Genomic DNA, 26,113 nt, shown 5'->3' with positions numbered 1-26,113 from the left:
AACTGTAGCTTCCTCACAGTTCACACAAAGTTTGTTGCGATGGCGGACGAGAATCCACGACCAGTTCACCACAAAATAAAGTCAATTTTTGAGGTCGCTGAAAGAAGAAGGCAAGGGGAAAAAGAGCAAAGACAAACTGAGGTAATTCTTGGAGATTCCTTCCAGCGATTGTGTGACTGAAGCAGACGAAGGGTCTAAAAACTGACGCATTGGTCACTAAATTATTTCTAGACAGGTCACTTCAACAGTAATTCTGACTGTAAACAAGCGTGAGTTCTAGAGTAAGGAGACGGGAGGAGGTGTTTCTACTGAGGGGCTGTGGAGGAGGAAGGTGGTGTCACACATGCACAACATTTGAAAAAGGACTGTCACTGTATTTGTCTTTCCCTTAAAAAATCATCTATACAACCTTTAATTTTAAAAAAAGATGTTACTGTAGCGTTCCGTTATGTTCAGCAGATCAGCAGTTCCAACAGCCGTCTGTAAGTGACATCGAAACTGCGATTAGAGTCTCGTCCTCCATGAAAAGCTTTGGCAGGTTGTGAAGATGCTGCTGCTGAATCCATGGTTTTATCACATGCCCAGTGTCAGGAACTACACCAGAAGTCGTCATCCGCATGTTTCCATACTTCTTCCAGTAATCGTGAATAGACGCATCAAGAATTTCGGACTTCCAGTCATTGCGCAATGCATACTGGGAAGGAATTTCCGAGAAAGTGAGCATCAAACTGCCACGTTTGATTTCCCAGTGGGATGTGTCTATTGACAAAGCCAGTCTTTTTAAGTCTTTTGAACCATATCACTTTTGTTTCTGGTTCTGATATTGTCAGATTTTAGTTTTGGGATTCCAAGATCGTAATTGTGTGGTTGTTGGATCCTAACAGCAGAAAACAGCTTGAGAAATTTGTTTGCGAACTCCATAAATGCAAAAGGGAATCAGATGTGTGTGACTGCAAATCTCTGTTCAAACTGTTTCACTTCCCAATGGAACTGAAAAATAGTGAAAGATGAAGGTGATGGGCAGGATTGATCCACAGGAAGGACGGAAAAGGAAACCTTTGACTGCCTAAATCATCCCGAGTTTGCAGTGAACATTTTGTATGTGGAGCAACATCAAAGTGGGATCCCGTTTGTTAAGTGAGAGGTACAGAAGACAAACAGACTGAGCTGCACTTTCTTGTTCTTGTGGTTTTACAGCAACATCACGTCTTCACGTCTCTTTACAGTGGAAGGTGTTTCTTGGCGATCAGCTGGTGCCTTTTGCTTTGGCGTTGACCTTTTAAATTCATTACCAAGGCTGAGCGAAGAATCAGAGTTTTGCTTTGATGTCGGTCCAGGTACAAAATGTTGTCTGCAAACTTAGGATGATTTAGGCAGTGAAAGGTTTTCTTTTTCGTCCTTCCCGTGGATCAATACTGCCCATCGCCTTCACCTTTCACTAGTTTTCAATTCCGTTGGGAAGGGAAACAGTTTGAACTGAGGTTTGCAGTCACACACATCTGATTCCCTTTTGCATTTATAGAGTTCGCAAACAAATTTCTCGAGCCATTTTCCGCTGTTAGGATCCAACAACCACACAATTACGATGTCCGAGTCCCAAAACTAAAATATGACAATATCAGAACCAGAAACAAAAGTGATATGGTTCAAAAGACTAGAAAAGATCAGCTTTGTCAATAAACGCATCCCACTGGGAAAACAAACTTGGCGGTTTAATGCTCACTTTTTTGGAAACTCCTTCCCAGTATGCATTGCGCAATGACCGGAAGTTCGAAATTCTTGATGCATCTATAGAGCCAATATATGGGTATAAGGATGATGAGTTTAGAGTTTCTTGGTGGCCCCCACAAATACATACATAGACATTTTTTTTCTCTTTCATTTTTCAGTCCTCTGTTGTTGTTTTTGTTAAGTTTATATTATTATCTATATTTTTTTTTATTTACTAAGTTGATAATGACCTGTCAAAGCTCTGATGCTCCTCAGGTTGGGAACTACTGGAGAAAATTTAGGTACAAAGGACATACAAGCAGATGGTGTGAAAAAGCAGAAGATATAAAGGGAGACCATACCAGACCAATTTAAAGGTCAGATCTGTGGAAAGGCAACCCCGCTCAGTCAGAACACCTGTTTTTCGAGGAATTTCTGAGCTATAAAACCATCTGTAATTAAATAAATGTAAAGTAGAGCTGTTTAATGTCACACAGTGGAACATTCTAGCCAGATCAATGACATATCCTTCATGACAGACCCTCCAACAGAAAAGTTACAAAATGCACCTTAGTAGTCGACTCGTAAGTAAAAAAAAACAGTTTTATTTTAGACTTTGGCAAAACATCCAAAGACTGTTTTTCTTTCAAAGCACCTTTACTTCATTCACATGTAATTGCTGGTTTTAACATGGTCTAAATACAAAAATAAATACAAAAAATGTTTTCAGTGTAGGATTCATATGGACATAAAACACAACAGCACTGATCACATCTCTCAAATTCTGGTAAAAAATATACAATCTGAGAATAAACAGACTTCCATTCAAATCTACGGCCACAAGTTGTGTTGATTTAATTGTAGTACCTTTAAGGGCCTGTTCCTGATTTTATTTTTTTTTTTTTTCTTTCGCCAATACAGATATATTGCATTAGCAGGCCGGCAGCAGAAATTTGGGGGCCCAGGGCAAGAAGCTTCACATGGGGCCCCCTGAAATATAAAAAGTAGGAAAATAGTCCAATTCTGGGCTCCGGGACAACAGACTCCTTTGCCCTTCCCTGTCTACAGCCCTGTGTATAAGCCAATCTTAAGGTCAAATAAAAATAAGTCTGTTGTGTCCTGTTTTATTGGAAGGTGCGCGGTTAGCATCTTAATTGTAAGCTTTACTTTGACTCGAGTTTCTGAAAGTTGAGAAACACACTTACAAACTCATCAAGGTGAATCATTAAGATCTGTGGATTCTATAAAAAAAGTGAAGAATAATTCTGGCCATAACCATGTTTTTAAGAGACCATAAAAATCAGGTATAGCACCTTTAATGTTTCAACACTTTCTCACGATCTCTCAAACAATGCTGTCTTTTTTGGAGGTTTCTATAGTGAATTTTCTAATAAATAAAAGCAGTCCCACAGTGTCGTATGCGTCTGTAGACTTCCTCCATTTGTTTACAGGAGGTAGGTGGCCTGGGTTAAGCCTTCGAGTTCATGTTTAGTATTTCTTTTGGATCATGATCTCCAGAAAACAGAGGTGAGTTGACCCTTCGGAGGGCTGATCTGTCTGTTCCGGAGTGAAGTCTGTAAAAAAAGAAAAAAAAAAAAAAAGACAGGATTTTAATATGCTGAATATGAGAACCACGCATTATATTGAAGAAGTGAGGATTAGTATTTTGGTGATACATTTGACCAGTAATGGAAGGTAACAAAGTACAAGGTAAAAGTACAATATTTAAGTAAAATTTTTTATATATATATTATAATATTTGTACTTTACTTAAGTGCATTTTATAGTGGATACTTTTTACTTTTACTTCACTACATTTGAGAGCAGGTATCTGTACTTCCTACTCCACTACATTTGAAATCTGGACTGAAAAGTAAAATGTACTTTTTATGATTTGAGACCTGCTGAAAAAGCGGAGACAATTTTTTTTAGCACATTTTATTTAAGTGAATGTCACTACTACATCAAAATCACTACATTGCATCCTTCAATTGTTCTAAAAATATCAGCAAAATACTTTTACTTTTTAAGTACATTTTTAAACAGGTACTAATACTTTTACTTAAGTAGATTTTTTCATGTGATACTTTTACTTGAGTCACGTTTTGCCTCCATATCTGTACTTTTACTTGAGTAACTTTCTGACCCTGTATCTGTACTTTTACGTGAGTCACTTTCTGACCCTGTATCTGTACTTTTACTTGAGTATCTTTTTGCCTCCATATCTGTACTTTTACTTGAGTAACTTTTTGCCTCCATATCTGTACTTTTACTTGAGTCACTTTCAGGCCCTGTATCTGTACTTTTACTTGAATAACTTTCTGACCCTGTATCTGTACTTTTACTTGAGTACCTTCTTGCCTCCATATCAGTACTTTTACTTGAGTAACTTTCTGACCCTGTATCTGTACTTTTACTTGAGTAACTTTTTGCCCTTGGATCTGTACTTTTACTTGAATAACAAAACTGAGTACTTCATCCATCACTGCCTTTGACCATCCATTGCTCCAAGTGGAATGTTTTATAAATAAGACCCCGGGTAAGCACTTTACCTGCTTGTCTCCATGGAAATAAATAGATTGAATGCCATACTGTGGAACATTCTAGCCCAAGCACTAACATCTCCATGGAGACAAGCAGCTGGTAGATTTTCCACTAAGAACAGTGACAAAATTGCACCTTTGAATGCATGATTTTCTGACCTCTAGAAATTGTTCGAGTCTGGTGAGTGATCCCATCTGTCCGTCTTTGGTTGCTGCTTTAATTCTGCTCAAAGGAAAAGAACAGATATCAGCAATTAACAAACAACATTCTCACACACTTTTTTTTCCTTTTTACCTTGGGAAGTAGTCCTCTTTTAAAAACAGGAGGAGTTTCCAGAACTGGCCTTGGTACTGTTTCATTAGGGCATTTCCACAAACCTGAAGAGACATAGGCAATGAAAACATGAAGAGAAAAACAAAACTTCATATTTAAATTTGGTTAAAGGACCTGTGTGTCTCCAGAGCCCTTAAAGTTTGAAAAAGGTTCAAAAATCACATCTAAGACTTTTGGAAACATGTGGATGATGACTTCCTTTGGGATCTGTTAGATAGTAACTCTGACAAAATCTGTGAAAACTTCTTCATCTAGACGCCATTGTATTCTTTCTTTTTTCCTTTTCCAAACGTCTTCCGGTAAGCGTGAATAGAGACTGGAGCATAGAGCCTAGACTAACCAAAGAATCAAACCAAACCAAAGAGACCCACCTCCAGGAAGTCAAAGAGCAGAGTAGCTGTGGTGTCCTTCTGTGGCTCCATGTTGAGCATCTGAGCCAACCACCTCCAGCCGTGGTTCAGGCCGTGTGGCGCAGGCTGCAACAACAGACATGTGGATTCTCATATTATGTTTTTAGCAACATTGTTAAGCACTTTGGGGTAGAACTATCTGTTTTTAAATGCTATTTACCGCATTTTCCGGGCTATTAGGCACTCTGGATTATAAAACGCACTGTCATTAAATGGTCTATTTTCAAACTTTTTTCACAAATAAACCGCACCGGACTTTAAAGGAAACCCAACAGTTGGATGATATCATATTTAAGAGCATCTTTTAAAAGGAGAGGCCAACAGTATATACACACTTTATATGAACACACAACTCATGTTTAACACGCAAACAAGCATATTTAGACTGAGGTCCTCTTTAACAGAAAACACTCTGTTCCTCCGTTCCGTTCCTCGTCGGCGTGGAGTGATGAGTGTGTCTGTGGGTGTTTTTGGCTGTGCGGTCGCTGTCTGCTCCATGTGTGTTTGTGTTTGTGTTCTGCGGGTGGTGCGGCTTTGTAGTTTACTGAAGTCACTCCCGACACCTGAGTGGATTCGTGTATAGGGCGCTCTGGATTGTGGGGCATGCAGTCGTTTTTTGAACGAGTTGGAGGCTTAAAAGTGCAACCTATAGTGCGGAAAATATAGTACTTTGATCTGATTTGATTTGAACACACACGGAGCAGACAGCGACCGCGCAGCAAAAAACACCCACAGATATACTCATCACTCCACACCGACGAGGAACGGAACGGAGGAACGAACCGAAAAGCCAGAGCAGTGTGAACCAAAGCAAGTGCAATGTGCCACTTCTAGACACAACTGAACAACTGAGTCACTGCGAACACGCCGACAATTCAGCGGTCCCAGACAGCACCCTCCCTACACACCACAACTGAACAAAGCCCAGAGTCACCGTGAACGTGCCAAAAAAAGTCCCACTGACCCATCGAACTTTTGTGTTTCGTTTAAAGTCCGGTGTGGTTTATTTGTGAAAAAAGTTTGAAAATAGACCATTCTCTGACAGTGCGTCTTATAATCCAGAGCGCCCAATAGTGTGGAAAATACAGTATGTAACATTTTTGTGAAAAAAGACTAAAATAAAAGCATGTTTTTTCAGTATGTTTTTTTTAATGCAATGAAAAACATGCAATCTTATTCTGAGTGGGCTTACATCCCCACAAAGTTGGCCTGGAGGATAACCCCCTCCTGTTGGTTTCCATGGAATTATTGCTCCTGATCTATCTCCATGGACAGTTATATTGTATAGTATAGATTAGTATAGTATAGTTATAACTCTTCCTCACCTGCTCTGCACCTCAGTGTTAATCTTTGACATGTTATGAGTAAATAAATACATACATACATACATATAGTCTATATCAGTGGGGGAAGGAGGAAGGAAAGTAAAACTACAATACTTGAGTAAAATTTTTAGGTATCTGTACTTTACTTAAGAAGTGTTTACAGTGGATTTTTTTTTTTACTTCACTATATTTGAGAGCAGGTATTTGTACTTTCTTCCCCACTACATTTTAAATCTGGACTGAAAAGTAAAAAGTACTTTTCTTTATGGTGTGATCTTTGTTGTTTTTAGCACATTTAATTTGAGTTTACCAACTTTGAGCAAACCAAATGCACAAAGACACAAATGGCTAGAAATCAATTAAATCCCTTAAAATCAGCCAAATTCTTTATCAAAATCACAAAATTTTATGCTTAAATAGTTCTGAAAATCTCTACAAAAGTAGATTCTTAAACAGGTATTTTAATAGTTTCACTTAAGTCTATGGTTTTGCTCTTATTTTATCTTACTGGTTTTATTATTTTAAGACTAGTATGATTATTTTAGTAGTTTATTTTATCATTTTATTATTGTTGTTATTATGTATTTGTGCAGCACTTTGGAAACTGTTGTGAAATGTACTATAGAAATAAAGTAGATTGGATTGGATTTAAGTAAATTTTTGTCATGTAGTACTTTTACTTGAGTAATCTTTTACCCCACGTAGCTGTACTTTTACTTAACAAAACAGAGTACTTCATTCACCACCAGTATATACAGTGCGTACCCCTTGTTTGGACCCGTAAGGCCACCGTATCTGAATGATGGCAGCGTAGAGCCGGATCATCCCCGACATGCGCTTCAGAAAACTGTCATCTGTTTCCAGCCCGCTTGATTCATCCACACGGTAGCCCATCATCCTGCAGCAACAGACGGATAAACAGACAAATCAAAACTACAGGAGCCATAGAGGGACAAAAAAGGGAAGGTAATAGCTCAAGAGCCTATATCTGATGCTTTTTTCCATGTATTTCAGCAAAATTGCTAACTTGTAGTCACGTAAACATAGCACTCTGAACGTGAGAGGAGCGCTTATAAACTCCATTACAGTGAATACTGAGAATGCAGAAGGTAAGTGAGGAATAACTTTGGAGATGTTTTTACTTTGTCTGGAATGTTTCACAGTATGGCATTAAACCTTTCTGTCTTCATGGAGGCCAAACCACCCCGATATGCCTGTAACGATAATCAATAAATCAATTAATCGTACGATAACTTTTAACGCGCTCGATAACTTTTCCGGCTGTGATCAATTCTATTTGCATGTTTGTTTGTTTTCCTCGCTCTCTTTCGCTCTCAAAGAGACTGAATATTAGAAGGCTTCTATTGCTCTCTGACTCCTCTCGTTTAACAAGTGTAAGGACGCTTGAACCAATGTGCAATGCGTTTATCGACACAGTGGATGCACGCGTAGTCTGAGTGCAGAAAGCGCCGCTGTCTGTGCGCTGAACATGAAGCCGCAACACAAGCGCCGCTTTCAGTGACAAAACAGTTCATTGCCGTGTGACAAAACAAGTCACGATGCCGAATCAACACTGGTGAGTGGGACACGTCTCAACGACCACATGCGTCAAATGCAGCGAGCGCACAAATGACGAGAAGAAATGTCTCAAACCCCAACAGCCGATATAAACCCAAAACCGAGCGAGAGAACTATCCCTGCCCCCGGGACGACCAACACGATACCAGACAGGACAGAGGCTCCCTCATAGGGAAACAGAATTCTGTGTCAGGGGTTAAATACAAACACTTCAAGACCAAAAAGACAAGGCCACAGCAGCAGCCACAGAGAGACAAGACACAATATTCCAATGTAAGTCAGTAACTAAAATAATTTTTAGGGCAATTTTGTTACAGAGACTTAATAATCCATTTTATTTATTGCTTTGGTTATGTTTGGTTCAACAGTGGTTTATTCAAGTGTATTTTTGTGAACAAGTTCTTGCTGTGAGACAGACACATTAGACTAGTCCTGTGTTAACAAGTCTGTTTTATTTAGGCCTGTTGTTTTTGGTTGTCTTACACTTCCTGTGTTAAATGTTGTTATTTAGAAAGTAAGGTTTATTGATCTTTGAAAGGGTGTATTTGCATTTTTACTCCATGGTCATTATATTAGTTGAAATTGGTCTCAAAATGTTAATATTATTGTTTATCGCAATAAATTCTTGGTCAATTAATCATCCAGCAAAATCTGTTATCATTACAGGCCTAGACCCCATCATCAAATATCATACTGTGGAACATTCCAGGCAGAGCAATGACATCTCCATAGAAACAAGCAGGTCCCCCAAGCAGAAAGTAGCTTTAAAATGAACACTTTCAATTTTTCCCATTTTTGAGAGTAAAAATCAGGTACAGCAAGTTATAAAATTAAATTGATATGTTTGTGGAGCCAACCACTAACCAAAATAAATCAGACACAGCACAAGTCAATTCCATTTGCAGATTTCGCAGAACAGTGAATCAACCACAGACCAATATTTGCCCTCCATCCGCAATAAAAGCGGCTCTAGACCGTGACTGCCCCCTGCTGTCTGACCTTTGGTGCTCTACGTCTGAGGTGGCGTCCTCCCTCCGGGGGCTGTAGGGGATGGAGAAGGGGCACTTCCTGTGGAGATGAGCCAGGAACAGGTCTCCCACGATGGGGTGCTGCTCCCAGATCCCCGAGGCCACGGCTGCGATGGGGAAGGCCGCTTCGAAGTGAGATGCTACCTCCTCCTCGCCTTGTTTCTGGATTGAAAAGTGTTGAAATAGATTTTTAATTGCATACTTAAAAATATAAACATACAAGTCATCTGAAAAAAAAACTCAAGAGTTGGAGACTTTATGTTTACTAAAATTAAGTGTCTTAAGAAATAAAGACACGGGGTAACAGAACTAAATCAGGATTAAAGCAGGTCATGATCCTATGACTAAAATATGATTTACATGAGATTTATTGTCATTGTACAATATACAACAAAACTGCGACAGAACAAAACTGCAGCAGTAAAATCAATAAACAAACACATTTTCACATCTATAGCAATAAAAACACATTCATGAATTAAATAAATGTAAAGATGAGTCCCTTAATGCCTAACATCCATGCATGTGTGAATAGAGCACGTTCACTGTACTATATTCTTTGTATCTGCCCCAGTCTGTGCCATTCCCAACATCAGATTTGTCTTTTTAAACACTTCTGCTGTGAGCCTCGACATTTTTGGTCTTAAAATGTTCGTATTAACCCGCTCTACATGATCCTGTTTTTTATCCACTATTTTGTCTGTTTAAAAAATCCTATTCATAATATAAAGCCAAGCTCCAAATTCACTCCTGTAACAGTATCACGAGCTTCATTTGAGTGGAGCCAAACACTATGAGTAACGTCACACTCACGTAGTCCACATTTTTATAGAGTCTGTGATGCAAGCACTGAAATAAAACCAGGACTAAACCAGAACTCAACCAGGTTAAAGCCTATGGGCACAGACTAAACCAGAAATCATGTGTTGACATGATTCATGTCGACACAAGAACAAAACCAGGACCTAACCAGAACACACAACCAGGAGTAGAAATAGGAACTAAATCTGGATTTACGTGGATAAAACTGGACACACACACACACACAAACACACAAACACATAAACACACACACCCGAGCAGCCCCCCCCAGTGTGTTTTAATTCTCATCTTAACCCACTTTGATTCTCTGGCTTTTAACACCACGTGAGCTGTGTGGTCCTGTGTCTTTTATTTATTTGCATTTTATTTTAATTAGATTTTTATTTATTTTATAATTTAAACAATTTTTAGCTTTATGTATTCTAATGCTTTTCATTTATTGCTTTTATTTACTGTTTAATTTACTGCCTTTTACAGTTTTAATTTGTCTGTGCGGTACTTTGGAAACTGTCATGTTTATAAAATGTGTTTGTTATATAAATAAATGGATTGAATTGGATAAAACTAAACTAAATCATGGTGGACTAAAGCTTGACAGATTCGTAAACTAAACCAAGTCATAAACAATGAGCACAACAAAACCAAAGTGAAAGGTAAATGTGACCGACCACAAACTTCTCCGCGAGTTTGTAGCAGGCGAACTGACGTCCCTGCGGGTGATGTGTTGTAGACACAGACGTCCCTCCGGACTGCACCACTTTGCCGCTCAGAAGTTTGTCGATTTTGTCAAAGATTTCGCGGAGGTGGGAGCCAGAGTTGGTGGAGATCTGACTGACGGGGATCACAGACGCCTTCAGTAAATTCAACTTCAGCTTCTTCAACTGTCAGACAAAACAGGAATTTGATAAGATTTCATCCTGTAGAAGCAGCTTAAGGTGCACTATGTAACTTTGAGGCTGGGGATCCGTCACCTGCTTGTTTCTGTGAATATATATAATAATAAATCTTGATTTATAAAGTACTTTTAAAAACAAAAAAATAGCATCCAGAAAGCAAACAAACAAACAATGAAGCAAACAATCCAATTAAATATAATAAGTTAATAAAATAGAATAAAATTGTGCTAAAACCAGCTAAAGGAAGGTCAACTGATAAAAATGGGTTTCAAGAAGTGATTTATACTACTGGTGCAAGCCTTATTTCTTCATCCTTTCCACATCCTTGCTGAGGATGTAAGACTGCGGGACGGGTCATTGCAGTGTCACTGCTCTGCCTGTAATGTTCCACAGTACAACATTAAACCACTCTGCCTATCATTTCTTCAAACAGAGGTGGTTTTATTGCTCAAAAACACATAGAATAACAGGCATTCTGACTGTGAGCGGGGATCACCTCTCTACAGTTTTTCTAGATATTTGAGTTATAAAACCACCTGTAACTGAATAAATGTTAAGTAGAGCTGTTTAATGTCATATTGTGGGACATTGCAGGCAGAACAATGATATATCCACAGAAACAAGTAGGTGACCCCAACCAAAAAGTTACATAGTGCACTTTTAAATAACTATAAATGCAGAAATTTCAACTAACTATGGAACAATTATAGTGGCATTTCACAAGCAGCTGATTTTAAATAACTTCTTTTAGTTTTTATTTGCCATTTTGCACACACACAAACGCCCACACACTTTGTATTACTCATGAGTTAACTGAAACACAGGTCTGACATGGTTAAAAGTTCATAATTATGTTCACTTAATGTTTGCGAAAAAGGGCACAGATCATAGATAAAGATAAAAATATGATATAAACAAATACAAAGAGAATGTGAAGTCCAAACCTTGGCGTCTTTGGTGGAGTTCAGCTCTTCGAAGGACTGGGCCACAGCGTCGGCAGAGTCCTGGAGTTCTTTGTACCATTTCAGAGTGGAGTCTTCTGGGACGCTCTGGAGCCCTGACAGTGGACAGCACTATTGTTATTCAAAGCTATAGAATAGAATTAAATGCTTTTGTCTGGTATTAGTGTTCATCTATCACACGTGTAACTCATTACTTTTCATTTTGTAGAATTTTTCTTACTTTACATTTACCTTCAACGTCTTAATATCACCACAACAAAGGACCATACTGTCAGCTTTCTGGCTTTTCCTAACAGCACTTGACTGTAGTGAGCAGCCAGTTTTCATAAAAGGTTTTTTGTTTGGTATCAGTACGAGGAGAAAATTCAGTTTGTCGACTGGACAAAAGTTAGTTTGGTTGAAGACGTTTCGCAGTTCATCCAAGCTGTTTCTTCAGTTCTGGTCAGATGCTGGTGGACACTTCCTTATATCTGCAGGGAGGAGCGAACTAACTGAAAATAACACACCTACTTGTTTACAGTTTCTGTACTGTACAGCGTCTGACCAGAACTGAAGAAGCAGCTTGGATGAGCTGCAAAACGTCTTCAACCAAACTAACTTTTGTCCTGTCGACAAAATGAATTTTCTCCTCGCCCTGGATTCTACCTGGACGACTGAGGGATTCTTCACACATTTTGGTACCAGTACTTCAGTTGGTCTAAATGGTCATGTTTTTATATAAATGCTTTTCATGCAAAGCACTTTACATCAAGAAACCATTCATCCATTCACACACACATTCATACACCAGTGTACGCAAACACTTGGGAAAAGGTTTGATTGATTGCTTTGTTTTTATTTTGAGTTTGTGCCAAGAGACAAAAAATTATACAGAAAACTTACATTAACCCACCTCTATTCACATAGTTCCAAAAATGATGTGGTTGCTTATGTACCGTATTTTCCGGGCTATTAGACGCACTCTTATGCCTCTAACCCCATCAAAAAACGACTGCGCACCCCACAATCCAGAGCGCCCTATACACAAATCCACTCGGGTGTCCCAGCACGACTTCAGTAAACTACAAAGCCGCACCACCCACAGAACACACAAACACACACGGAGCAGACAGCGACCGCACAGCGAAACACACCCACAGCCACACTCATCACTCCACGTCGACGAGGAACGGAACGAAGGAACGAACCGAAAAAGCGAGTGCAATGTGCCACTTCTAGACACAACTGAACAACTGAGTCACTGTGAACACGCCGACAATCCGTTGGTCCCAGACAGCACCCTCCCTACACACCACAACTGAACAAAGCCCAGAGTCACCGTGAACGCGAACAAACAAACAAAACCACTCACCCATCACACTGTTGTGTTTCCTTTAAAGTCCGGTGTGGTTTATTTATGAAAAAAGTTCGAAAATAGACCATTTAATGACAGTGCATCTTGTAATTCAGAGCGCCTAATAGCCCGGAACATATGGTACATTGATCACAAATTTGATCACAAAAATATTTAAATATAGCTAAATAAATTACGCATTATATATATACTAAATGTGCTATAAACATAACCATTTTAATCCATTTCCTTTATTTTCTTTGTATTGCATGTATTATGTTTTACAATTATATTTTTATCTGTGTAGTTTTTTTTTTTAAGATCACTCAGTGCTGTCACTCTTATACCATAGAAGCAAAAGCTCTTTATAATTTCTTTTGAAGCTGTGAATAAGGTGGGTTAAGTGTCTTGCCCAAAGACACAAAGAACCACCAGCCCACACTATGATGATAAAAGTGGATCTTGTGGTATTACGGTATAGTATAGGGATAGGGCCATCCACCCGCCTCAAATTTAAAACACATCTTGACTCACCTGTTCTCTTGGCCTTCTCTTTGGCCGTCTCCGCTGCCTTCTTCTCTGCCTCCTGTTTGGCCTTCAGCTCCGCCTCTTTCTTCCTCTGCTCCTCCAGCTCTGCCTCTTTCTTCTTCTTCTCCTCGGCTCTGTTCACCTCCTCTTGCTGCTGATGGATCAGAGCTCTCATGTTGTGGAGGGCGCGTTCGGCTATGGTCATGTCCTCCACACTCGGGAAATCACCCTGAAAAAACAAAAAATAAGAAAATAAGAAAACAAAAGTTGATAAGACTGTGTTAGGAAGTGGGCTAAACTTGGATTAAAACTGAAAACTGTGTTAATCCATATTAGAGGCAGGTGATTTGAATAAAAAGATGCACGATGCAGCTTTTCTCCGCCACCTGCTTCACAGTTGGAGATGATGTTTGTTTGCCTGGAATGTTCCACAGAATGCTGTAAACTATATAATCCATATGAAATTAAAAGGAGTTTAATGTCAAAAAACACTTGGTTTGGTGGTGTTACTCGCTTGTTTCCATGGAGATTGTGAAATTTTATGCCATTCTGTGGAACATTCGAAGCAAAAACAATATCATCATCTTAGAGAAAATTTTGGACCCTCACCTAAAAACGTATATAGTGCTCTAACATTGAACAAAACAAGACAAGATTTTTAAATGATTTACTCTGTACCAAAATAACAGAATCAGCTCACAGTTTTGGTCACATGATATTCAGTTTATTTAAATATACATTGTGTTGTGATTGTATTGGTATGTATTGACAATTTGGTCACTTTTATCATTTTAAAGTCATATTCATTATGCTTTTGTGCCTAAATGCATTTTAGGTTTTAAAGAGTCTATAGTTTAGTCTATATCAGGAGTAAGCAGTTATTTTTTCCATGGCGTCACATGAGAAACAGAAAATATTGTGAAGGGCCAAAATGCTGAACTCAATTCTGCATAATATGAATTGTATTTCTTTATAAGAGCAGTAAATATCATTGTTCTGACGTGCTGTTGAGACTGGTTAAAGTTTATGTTATGACTAAGCAATGAAAACATGAGGCTGCCTTACAAAAAATGTCATTAAAAAAACACTCCCAAAATAAAACCAATGCAGATTTAGTCCATGCATGAAGTAAAATGATAAAATATGTTTATTTTGTAAGTTCAAATGATCTTAAATGGGCCGGTCAGAGTATTTTATTTATTTGAACACTATATTCATAAAGATTTTCATATAATACAAAAAAACATTATGAAAATTGATTATTTAAACACTTATATACAGTCCCTGACAAAAGTCTTGTCGCTTATCCATTTTGTAGAAACAAAAGCTTATAACCTGACTTTAAATGAATCGATTGGTTTTAGAAATGTCTCATATGAAAGCTAAAACCCTCCCAAATTATGCTCAATATACTAAAATAAATTTGCTTCACTGAAGAAAGATTGATCATTTAATGAACACAGAAAGGTCAGATTTTGGCAAGACAAAAGTCTTGTCGCCTTGTTATATGATGCACCCAATCCTAGATTACCGCCTCACCGGTGATCAGTTACTGATCATTCAATTAGTGGGTGTGTATAAAAAGAACCCCAGCACAACAGACCTTCACATCAACTGCAACTTAACCTCTGACAACATGCCTAAGATCCACCCTGAGACCAAAGCGTTAATTATCAAGAGGCTGAAGACCAGATCCACTGCTGAGGTGGTGACACCTTCAATGTGTCTCAGCGTCAAGTACAAAGAATAAGAAAAAGACTGGAGATGTTTTTGACAAGCTCAGGTCCGGCAGACCCCGCAAGACAACTGCTCGGGAGGACTGTTTGTTGATTCGAAAATCCAAAGCCAGCCCCTTTTCCACTGCAGCAGAGCTCCACCAGACCTGGTCACCTCAAGTCCCTGTGTCAACCAGAACAGTTTGTAGAATTCTGTCTCAAAATGGCCTCCATGGTCGAATCAGTGCACAGAAACCAGCACTAAACAAAAGGCAATTAAAAAAACGTGTGGCATTTGCCAAGGCCCACAGCCTGCTAAAAGGATGGACACTGGAAAAGTGGCAGAAGGTGGATTTCTCAGATGAATCCTCGGTTGAATTACATCACAGCCGCCGCAGGAGACCTACTGGAGCCCGCAGGGATCCAAGATTCACCCAGAAAACAGTTAAGTTTGGTGGTGGATAAATCATGGTCTGGGGTTACATCCAGTATGGGGAGTGCGAGACATTTGCAGGGTGGAAGGCAATATCAATAGCCTAAAATATCAAGAAGTATTAGCTACCTCTTACATTCCCAACCATAAAAGGGGTCAAATTTTGCAGCAGGATGGTGCTCCATCACATACTTCTATCTCTACATCAAAGTTTCTCAAGGTGAAGAAGATGAAGGTGCTCCAGGACTGGCCAGCCCAGTCACACCAGACATGAACATCATTGAGCATGTCTGGGGTAGAATGAAAGAGGAAGCATGGAAGGCAAAACCAAAGAATCTTGATGAACTCTGGGAGGCATGTAAGACGCTTTCTTTGCTATTCCTAATGACTTCATCAACAAATTGTATGAATCATTGTGGAACCGCATGGATGCGTCCTTCAAGCTCATGGAAGTCATACAAGATATTAAATATGGATCTCACAGCACCACTACTTCATTCACTGAAGTTATGCAACATATTTTTGTATTTGAAGTAAATTATTTGTTCAATTTTCTGTAGGCAACAAAACTTTTGTCTTGCCAAAATCTGACCTTTCTGTGTTCATTAAATGATCAATCTTTCTTCAGTGAAGCAAATTTATTTTAGTATATTGAGCATAATTTGGGAGGGTTTTAGCTTTCATATGAGACATTTCTAAAACCAATCGATTAATTTAAAGTCAGGTTATAAGCTTTTGTTTCTACAAAATGGATAAGCGACAAGACTTTTGTCAGGGACTGTACACTCGATATTTAAACACTACACTTGTGCACAGTCTCAGTCTCTAAACTTAATATTGTTAAAATGCTAAGTGTTGGTGTAATATTCTAGGGTCTGGTTACTAATAGATGTGGACAGGGAACATTTGTGATACTTCATGGGAAAGTACAATGTAATGTAAAGTAATCTGTCTCTTGCCCGTCCATCTGTAAACATGAATCTGAAAACCACCAATAGCACTGGTTTATCTAGGAAGCAATGGCCATTTTGGATAGATACTAGGGATGTAACAATATCCAGATCTCTCTGTAAAATCATTTCATGACACACATCTCATGGTACGATATTTATTGCAATATTTTGTGGAGTCTAACAAAGCTGTGAATATGCTACTTTTCTTTTGTCATAATCCAAATTTTTAAGATTGAAAAGTGCTTAATAACAGTTATTTCCTCATATAGATTGAACTGAATAGAGCAAAGGATCATGGTCTATGTTTTTATCTCTGTTTTTAGCTGTTGTTGTACTAAAACAATTAATTTAACCAAAAACGCTTGTAATTCTATATATTGTGATGGCCCACGATATTATTGTGAGACTTTTGATGATACAATATCACAATATTTCAGTTGTTTGTTGTTTTGTTACATCCCTAATAGATACTGTGCAAAACAAAACACGCACAAAAAACACACACTACATTTCAAGTCTAAACTAATAGTTTTAATGGTTAGTCCCAGTTTGAGGACTCTAGCGACATTATCACATACCTCCGCAGTTTTCCGGACCACCTCAGAGACCTGGGAGCACAGCTGGTTCCCCCTCTGGCACAGCGCGGCCAGACTCTGCACCAGGACTTGTGCGCTGGGGTCTTTGGGGTCCTTGGGGGAGTTCAAGGCCTGGTTAAGGACCTGGTTGAGCTGTAAGACTTCTTCCTGGATGGAGTTTAGAGTTCGGAGACGCTCCCTGCCCTCTGCCTGCCTCTGCCTCTCCAGCTCCGCCTCTCTCAACCTCTGTTGCTCGGCCTCGCGGAGACGAAGGTTTAAAATCTGAGGAAGCAATGACATTTTGACAAGGTTTGGGTGAGAAAGAAGATGTTTTTATGTTTTTTTATTGTTGCAAGGTAATTTAACAAATGTACAAATGCATCTCTCGTGTGTTATACATATGAGATAAGCCTACTTTGATTACTGTATTTTTCAGACTATAAGTTGCACTTTTTTCATGGTTTGGGTTGTCCTTCGACTTATATATTAAAATATATAACTTCACATGTTCATAATTTTCACACCAACAGCCATGAGAGGGCACTCTAGGCTTGTGTGTCAGTATCTGCTACTCCTATTATGCCTGTAACATTGAAAATAGAAAAATTTATATAACCTTATAAAGGGCACACTCACACTGGGACTTTTGAACCGTGCCCTGTTCAAGCACGATTGCGCTGGTTTCTATGGCCCACACTCACACGTGCACAACTGAACTGGGCCACGACCTCATGACGTCATCACATGGTGCGGTTTGTTTACATGTTGCACAGTAGTGCCATCACTTTAGCAGAGAATACAAGTCCAGCAGCATGAAATATATAAAATAGTGAGATATGAGCTCTGCTGTGATACACGCTCACACGAGTTTACTGATTTAACAACAGTGCAGAGGAGTGAGGACAGCAGGAGGAGAGAGGCTGCAAAACTTCTGTGGCTGTCCACAGTTCTCATTGAAGGTTAGCGCGTATTCGCTATATGTTTTGCAGTCACTTTATTTGCTGTTTTCCTCACATGAGTAACATCAGCGCACACACAGGGGTCGTATAGTAAAGTCGTGCATGTGCACGTACATGAGGAACCGAGCCGTGCTTTGGCCCACCTCCTAAATTCATAATAAATTTCTCCCAAAAAGTGCAACTTATAGTCCAGTGTGACTTATGTATGTTTTTTGATTCTTCTTTATGCATTTTTTGGCTGGAAAAATACATTATGTTTAAATCCAGGCTCAAGACGGGTTCTGTTCTGTGATCTGGCTTTTAAAAAATCATGTTATTAATTGTTTTACATTCTCCTTGGCATACCCAAGCTAAAAAGAACTGCATGGTACTCTGCTGTTCAAAAATCTTACATGCATCTTACATGTTTTGTTTCATTCACTAGAACTTGTTAAGTGAAATCATCTCATACCTTTGTTCGATGCCGCTGTTCCTCTTTAAGTTTTTCTTGTCGCCCCATGCTTTCCTTTGTTCTGAAACAAGTAAAAATAAGTGTTTATTAATACACTGGTGCATTGTGTAACTTGTCTCTCCATGGGATTTTGTCTGGAATGTTTCACAGTATGGCATTAAACCAAATTTCTATCTTCATGGAGACTAAACCACACCAAGTTACAGTACAGGTCAGATCTGTGGAGAGGCGACCTCGCTCACAGTCAGAATGCCTGTTTTTCTAGGTATTTTTGAGCTATAAAAAAAACCTGTAACTGAATAAATGTAAAGTACAGCTGTTTAATGTCACACTGTGGAACATTCTAGGCAGAGCAATAGCATATCCATAGAAACAAGCAAGTGACAGACCTCCAGTGTGCCTTTAATATTGTAATAAAAAAAAAAAATTACTCAGTTTACCCATAACATATCAATATTTTGAAACCTGATAAGCAAATGTCTGGTTGATGGTTTATATGTTATATCTAGTCAAACTTACTAACAATGTCTTCAAATACTTGATAAGAAGTAAGGGTTTAAGTGTTTTATGAATATATCATTGACAAACAATTTATTCAAGTCAATTATGTAAAAACGTCAAAGGTGCACTATGTAAGTTTTTGGTTGGGGGTCTGTCACCTGCTTGTTTCTATGGAGATGTCAATGCTCTGCCTGGAATGTCCCACAGTGTGACATTAAACAGCTCTACTTTAAATTTATTCAATTACAAGTGGTTTTATAGTTCAAAAATACCTAGAAAAACAGACATTCTGACTGTGAGCACAATCGCCTCTCCACAGATCTGACCTGTAATTTGGTCTGGTTTGGTCTCCATGAAGATAGAAAGGTTTAATGTCATACCGAGGAACATTCCAGACAAAGCAATAACATCTCCATGAATAAAAACATTTGACAGATCAGAAAAGTTACACAATGCACCTTTAAGAAAACTGAGTACTTGTACCAGGGATGTACTTGACTACATCCCTAGTTATAACTAGTGTATATTTTACAGTTTTATTTATTTGTTTTTACTCACTTGTTTTTATTATGTTTTTATTGTATTAAATTGTAGTTTGTTATTGTTTTCTATGTGCAGCACTTTGGAAAAAAGTCCTTGTCAATAAAATGTACTATAGAAATAAAGTGGACTGGATTGGAAAACATTGGCATTTGTGTGTGTGTTGTGTGTTTGTCTAGACTCACTCTCTGTCCATCATGTCCCTCACACTCTGCAGGTCTTGTCTCTGCTTCAGCTCCATCAGCTCCTCGAAGCGTTTGAGCTGCTCCGTCTCTGAGCTCACCACCGCCGCCACCAGCTTATCCTGCTCCTCCTGCCTCCTACGCACCGCCAGCTATACACACACACACACACACACACAATTTTAAAGCTCAAAATGGACTCTTGTGAGCTTAAAGTTATGTTATAATGACATTACCTCAACACAAACAGACCTGGAGTTGTGTTTTCTTTCATTCCGACATGTTTAACTCATAAATCCTGCAGATTTAGGCTCTCAAATGGAAACACTCCACCTTGTGTTGTCACATGGTAATACAGGAAGTGTTCCACTGTGTTTTTAAACTCCATACACCTTCACTAGAATCATTTGGATAATATCAGGGATGGAATTGTCGATTTCTACTGAACAAAATGTAAAATGTAGCTCTTAACTTGAAAAATACCGCTTAATGACATCACAAGGTGGAACAGAGCATTATGAGCTTTGGAGATGTAGACAGACTAGAGATAAAGGGCTACTCAAACATGTGTAAATGAAACAGTCATTCAAACGTTGTCAAAATGAAACAAAACACAACTCCAGGTCTGTTTGTGACGACAACATTATAACATAGATCAGAAGATAGCGTAATATAGGCCCTTTAATGTTGCTGCCTTTTACAGGGCCTTACCTGATTCAAACCAAGACTCAGGAACATGGTTTAGTTTCAACTTTTCATCCCAATGTTGAGATAAACATTATTTGAGAACTTGCAATGAAACTGAACTTCTATAGGACTTTTGAAAGTTACAAAAAATGCCTATAACAACAGTGGCAGCAACGTATACAATTATTGGTAGGGATGCACCAATCCAAAAATGTTAGCGCGTATCAGCATCGATACAGAAAATTCTAGTTGAGCCTAAATGTTTCGGTTTCTTCTGGTCATAGTTGGATCACAATCTTTGAACTTTTATTTACACAAAACTGTTCAGTTGTTACTAGTGAGATAAATAACAGCTACATTACACATTTGAAGCAGTTTTGTCTTATTTTATTTTTGTTTAAAGGAAATAAATGCTGTTTTCAGTCTCTGCTTTGATATTAGTTGATATCGGGTATCGGTCGATATCAACTATTTAAATCTGTAGTATCTAAATTGGTACGGAACTGAACTCCCTAATTATCAAATCTACATGACTAAAGTAAGTAAAATAAACAATTAACGTGTAAGTATTCTCACAGAAAAAAAAAAAAAAACATTAAATTGCCCCACAAAACCTAGTCACTCCGTGCACAGTTTAGTTCTGACCTTGGCTTTCTCCCTCATTTCCTCCTGGCAGCGAATGATTTGTCCGGCCGTTTTTATTTCTTTGGGCGACACTAGGAGGAGCCCCGTGGTCGGAGGGGGACTGAGCACCACTTCAGCAGGAGGCTCTGGTTCTATGGAGGGTTCACTGACCACCTAAAAACATTACACAGATTAGTATTACTCTCATCACCTGTGACAAGAGATGATCCGAAGTATGCCACAATACAGCACGAACGTCAAAAAATGTATGTTACAATTTCTCCAAAAAGCTCCACAGACTGGAATTCGTTTGGTCTACATGCCATACGTCTGTACAACTGTTCACTATAAATGATGAATTACTGCTGCATTATTATTTATTTATTTATTATTATGCTCCATTGTTGCTGCTGAAAAATGAATTTCCTTCAAGATCAATAAAGTATTTATCAATCTATCAATATGCCAAAAGTCCATACAAATGCCTTAGCAATAACAATGTAAAAAAACAAAAATAGAACATAGAACAACCCAATAAGATGTTGGGTCACGTCTGGTAAATACATCTATCAGTCTACACGGTCAGAGTACTTTTGATGAACACTGTTTAGTATTTATGAAGATCTTTAAATCCCCACTGGACTTAGAGGTATAGTTTTTTTTTTCTCAACATAATCAAAATACACAAACACCAAGGCAGGGGACAACCAGGACTGTCAAAATCCCACAAACAACACGGGAAGAAAACACAAATACGCTTCAACAAAATCAAATAAAATGCAACAGAAAATAATACTGTTAAATTATACATATTTCCTGTCGAAATAGTATGTTTTAATTTATTTTTTTGTTGTTGTTTTTTATCATTTTATTGTCTGGAAATGGTGTATTTCGTTATTATAGTGCTGACCATTTGGTTTATTTTGAGTAAATTTTTTCTTGTGCATATGATATTTGGCCAGCATGAATGAATGAAGCTGAATGAGGAAGCCAAGATCATTGGGAATGGAGAGGTGGTAGAAGAAAAACAGATATCCTGCTGACATTAAATCACCTGCACAGTCCAATATTTTGCTATGTCCGACCTGCCTAAACAACACACACAAAGTTTTATTGAACACTTAACTACGAAGAGAAGCACAAAACGTGACAACATGGCTCTCACAGGTTTGTGGTAAAAAAGGGTTGTGGGTGAGTTTGTAGTCAATCTATAATTATAAAAATTTTCCAAAAATATCAGAGCTTATCGGCCATTGGTTTCTTTAGATTCTAAACAATCGGCCATGACAGATCTATATTACTAGTTACTTACAAAAACAAACTGAACTAGTAATACAATTTCATCCATTTACCTGTTCCGTGTCCTGTTTTGTGGGGGAGGCTGAGGAGACTGTGGAAAGCCCATTGTGATTCCTGTTAATGAGGCTGAGGATGGAGCAAGAGGAGAAGGAGTTGTGGGCATTCTCAGAGAAACCCGGACTCGAATCACCGGATCCGGAGCTAAACCTCGACTTGTTTAAATGGAGCGAACTGAGGCGCTCCACCACAGAAGCAGAGTACGAGGAGAGGCTGGGGGATTCCTCGTAACCTGCCAAAATGTCCTAGAAAAGAAGAGACAGTGGTGCAATGCTGCTGGATTTCAGATAATATCATAACATACTGTATACATTTATATAATTATGTCTTATTTGACGTCTCTTGCTACTTATTTAGAATTTATTATTATACCATATCTCTTTGTTGTCATATGCTGTGAGCTACTGTGTCCAAATAATTTCCCTTTTGCAACAATAAAGTTTGTATATGTCTATAACATTAATATAACAAAATGATCGCAATGTGGAGACTATGTGGGGACTGGGTAAAAACAGCAGAGACACTGGCCAAGTCACTGGTTACTTGGACACTCGAAATCTAATTAGTGTAAGATTTCTGAAGTCGTCCGATTATGAAAATGAGTGTGACATTTAAAACAGCAAAATTTGGAATTTGCAGTAGTGTTGTCATGATACTAAAATTTGAAACTTGATTTTGAAACTAAAGAATAGACTCGATACTCCATACTGATTTTGACACCAAAATTTGTATTTTTTTTAAACAATATTGTTATTTTTGATATTAAATAATAGTATTTGCTAATTATATGATGTGATCTTACGCTAGTTCTGATATAACTCAAGGTAAAACTGTTCAAGAACTGTTTTTTTTTTGCCGATACTTGCTTAAATAAGTATCTAGTTTGAGTTTTGATTCGAATCTGATTTTCAATACTTCTGACAGCCCTACCGTGCAGTTTGTCATAAATAATCTGACAACTGAAGCCTTTCATGTCCATGTAAACATAGCCAATAACTCCTTAATGTAAATGACCAGGTAAACAAAACTGCAATCCACAGATTCTATTTACGTCATTTGGGCCCAGTTAAATTACTCTAAAATTATCCTTGAATTTAATAATTGCCATTTTAACATCACAGCCATTGATACTACATGTTTGTGGAGTTAAATGTTTGATTATTTTCCACTGAAGAGAGTCAAAATTATGCTGATGCGAAAAAGTTTTATGGCTCAAAACCATTGGATCAAAATGTCCTACAAGCAGTGTTGGGGAGTAACAGATTGCATGTACCGAAGTTACATAATCAGAATACAAATTATGAGTAACTGTATTCAGTTACAGTTACTGTCTCAGTGAGTTGTAATTGGATTACAGTTACTTTGTTGAAATAAATGGATTACACAGCGGTATTTTCCTGTTTTCACATTTTGGGTGATATCCCTTTTTTTTTCGGTAATTCCACTCATTGCCGGACACTAAACCAGGACTAAAACCAGGACTAAAACCAGGACTAAAAACAGGACTAAAAACAGGACTAAAAACAGGACTAAAACAGGACTAAAACAGACAGGACTAAAACAGGACTAAAAACAGGACTAAAACCAGGACTAAAACCAGGATTAAAACAGGACTAAAACAGGAATTAACAGGATTTAACAGGACTAAATCATGCTGTGTGGACCGTGTCTCCTCCTCTTCTATCAATAATATTTTTAATTTGGTTCAGTAAAGTCTGGGCTTTTCATTTTCTTTTATCAGACAAAACATCTTATGTGAAGATTTCCTCGTCTTTGCTTCTCTACAGCAAATCAAGTAATCCAAAGTATTCAGATTACGTGACTCACTTTAAGTAATTTAATGGATTACGTTACAAACTACATTCTGGGGTGTGTAATCTGTAATCTGCAGGGGAATACATTTTAAAAGTCACCTTCCCAACACTGCCTACAAGCTAAGATAATATGAAGTCTTTATAGAGCACTTCACTTTAAATTCATACTGAACAGACAGTGAGTTACAAAGGGAAACTACTCAATCAACGCCAGAATAGAAAGTAATGCTATGCTAGAAGAATGCTACAAGAAAAATGCTGTGGTATGACTTACTGCCAAACGTACATATGTAAAACGACTGGGTGATTAAGACATATATAGATTTTGCTTTGATTGCCCACGTTTTCAAACAAAGATTAAATCACAGAACTAGTGAATATGTCCATGTTATAAACTTAGCCAAACAGCTAATAGAAACTAAGTTCAGCATTTTCTCACCTCTCCTCTGTCAGACCAGTGCGGATCATAGTGAAGTTTCCCTTTTGGAGAGTTTTTCAAGGCTTCTAGCGTTTCCCATCGGCGACTGTCTGATTGCATTTTGATAAAGAAGAAAAAAAATAAAATAAAAATGTGTTTTAGCAGCGACAAAACCGCCACATGAGTCCGCTTTAAAGGCAGTCCGGGGAGAAACAGAAGGTGATGGTTTGTCGTTCCGCTTTGACTTAAAACTGTTTTCACGGATCTACACAAGTGTAATGATGATCAAAATAAACCAAATATTCATCAGTATAATATCGAAATCTAACAATATTTTCAAACAATAAAACAGGTCCAAAACAAAAAAGCAGTTAAAACTTACAATATCTATAAGAAGTATAGTATAGCTTTATTTAATTTATGACATTATTTTGTTTGTTTGCTTGTTTGTTTTGCTGTTGTTTAGTTTTGGTTTCATTCCTTCTGCTCTCCTGTATGATAAATTGCAAACCACCCCATATTGTAGTGTAGCAGTGCGCGCCTGCTGCCTTCTGCCACCAGGTGGCGCTTGGGTTTATAAAAGGGCACTCTCCGTAGCGTCTCGTTCCCTGACCTCGGCGCACTTCCGGGTTAGGGCCCCACCTTGTCGCGCACAGGTAAACAACCGCTGTTCTCTAATTACAATTGCAATTTAATAATTTAATGTGTGGCTTTATTGTAGTGCCACCGCTCCCAGAGTCCCGATGGCCCGATCGAAGTTATGGCTCGTGAGTAAAGCTCCTGTGTGTATTTGCTGTTTATCGCCACAAGTGCCGCTGTTAGCCGCTGTCCACGGTTGGGTCGGTGTTGGGTCGGTGTTGCTGTCAGATGCCCCGGCCGCTCGGCGTCAAGTGTCGTGGATGTGGAAGTGTGTGTTTTGTGGTACGTTGGCTGGTCACTGGTTTAGGTTCATGTATGGGGCTACTACCAAGTGAAAGGTAAAATATAATGTTCATTTTAGGGTCCAGGGTGGTCTTCGGCATGTCATCTGGTGGAGCGGTGGCCCTGTGAACGAGCTGCTGCTTTGTTTTACTGTGTTTTATATTTTAAGGACAAAATCACCGTACAGCTGCTTTTGTGACCGTTTTATCGGCAGTTGTGTGAACAGTGAATAGTCTACTCTTAAAGTTAATCTAACAAAAGGAAACAAATGAATTATGGCAATAATAAATTACTTCATGTTTTGTAAGTCACTTGTCTCTGTCAATTAACGAACCTGTGAGCCTTTTAGTTTAGTAAATTTAGTTTTAGTTTCTGGGCAATGCCCAGTGGCGTTGTTGGTCTTATGTTGATTATATTACTTTGGGGTTCTCTTATACACCCCTCCCATATACCCCGCTCGCCACAGTAGAAAAAAAACCCGTATGTCTATGTATGTACATGTATATTTTCCACAC

The 26,113-nt window shown here is 38.4% G+C and overlaps 1 protein-coding gene and 1 long non-coding RNA gene across 2 annotated transcripts; one reads left to right on the top strand and one right to left on the bottom strand.

Moving 5' to 3' along the window:
• Nucleotides 1-2,294: 2,294 nt before the first annotated feature.
• gle1 (GLE1 RNA export mediator) lies at nucleotides 2,295-24,898 on the bottom strand. The gene is made up of 15 exons (XM_020938333.2): nucleotides 24,699-24,898; nucleotides 22,442-22,690; nucleotides 21,111-21,263; nucleotides 19,782-19,930; nucleotides 18,556-18,616; nucleotides 17,149-17,427; nucleotides 13,476-13,698; nucleotides 11,591-11,703; nucleotides 10,419-10,631; nucleotides 8,900-9,090; nucleotides 7,088-7,220; nucleotides 4,959-5,063; nucleotides 4,549-4,631; nucleotides 4,413-4,476; nucleotides 2,295-3,284 (listed from the first exon to the last, which is right to left on the bottom strand). The coding sequence occupies exons 1-15, from the start codon at nucleotides 24,795-24,797 to the stop codon at nucleotides 3,216-3,218; spliced, it is 2,184 nt and encodes a 727-aa protein (XP_020793992.2). The 5' UTR covers nucleotides 24,798-24,898; the 3' UTR covers nucleotides 2,295-3,215.
• Nucleotides 24,899-25,257: 359 nt separating this feature from the next.
• On the top strand, nucleotides 25,258-25,905 carry LOC129411354 (uncharacterized). The gene is made up of 3 exons (XR_008633267.1): nucleotides 25,258-25,333; nucleotides 25,399-25,598; nucleotides 25,678-25,905. It is a non-coding gene; the product is annotated as an uncharacterized LOC129411354 (long non-coding RNA).
• Nucleotides 25,906-26,113: the final 208 nt, after the last annotated feature.

The sequence above is a fragment of the Boleophthalmus pectinirostris genome, unplaced genomic scaffold (genome assembly GCF_026225935.1).
Source record: "Boleophthalmus pectinirostris isolate CB_2022bp ecotype Guang Dong unplaced genomic scaffold, ASM2622593v1 HiC_scaffold_4, whole genome shotgun sequence".
NCBI lineage: Eukaryota > Metazoa > Chordata > Actinopteri > Gobiiformes > Gobiidae > Boleophthalmus > Boleophthalmus pectinirostris.
The sequence above is the reverse complement of the archived record's forward strand: the minus strand, read 5'-3'. Positions and strand labels throughout refer to the sequence as shown.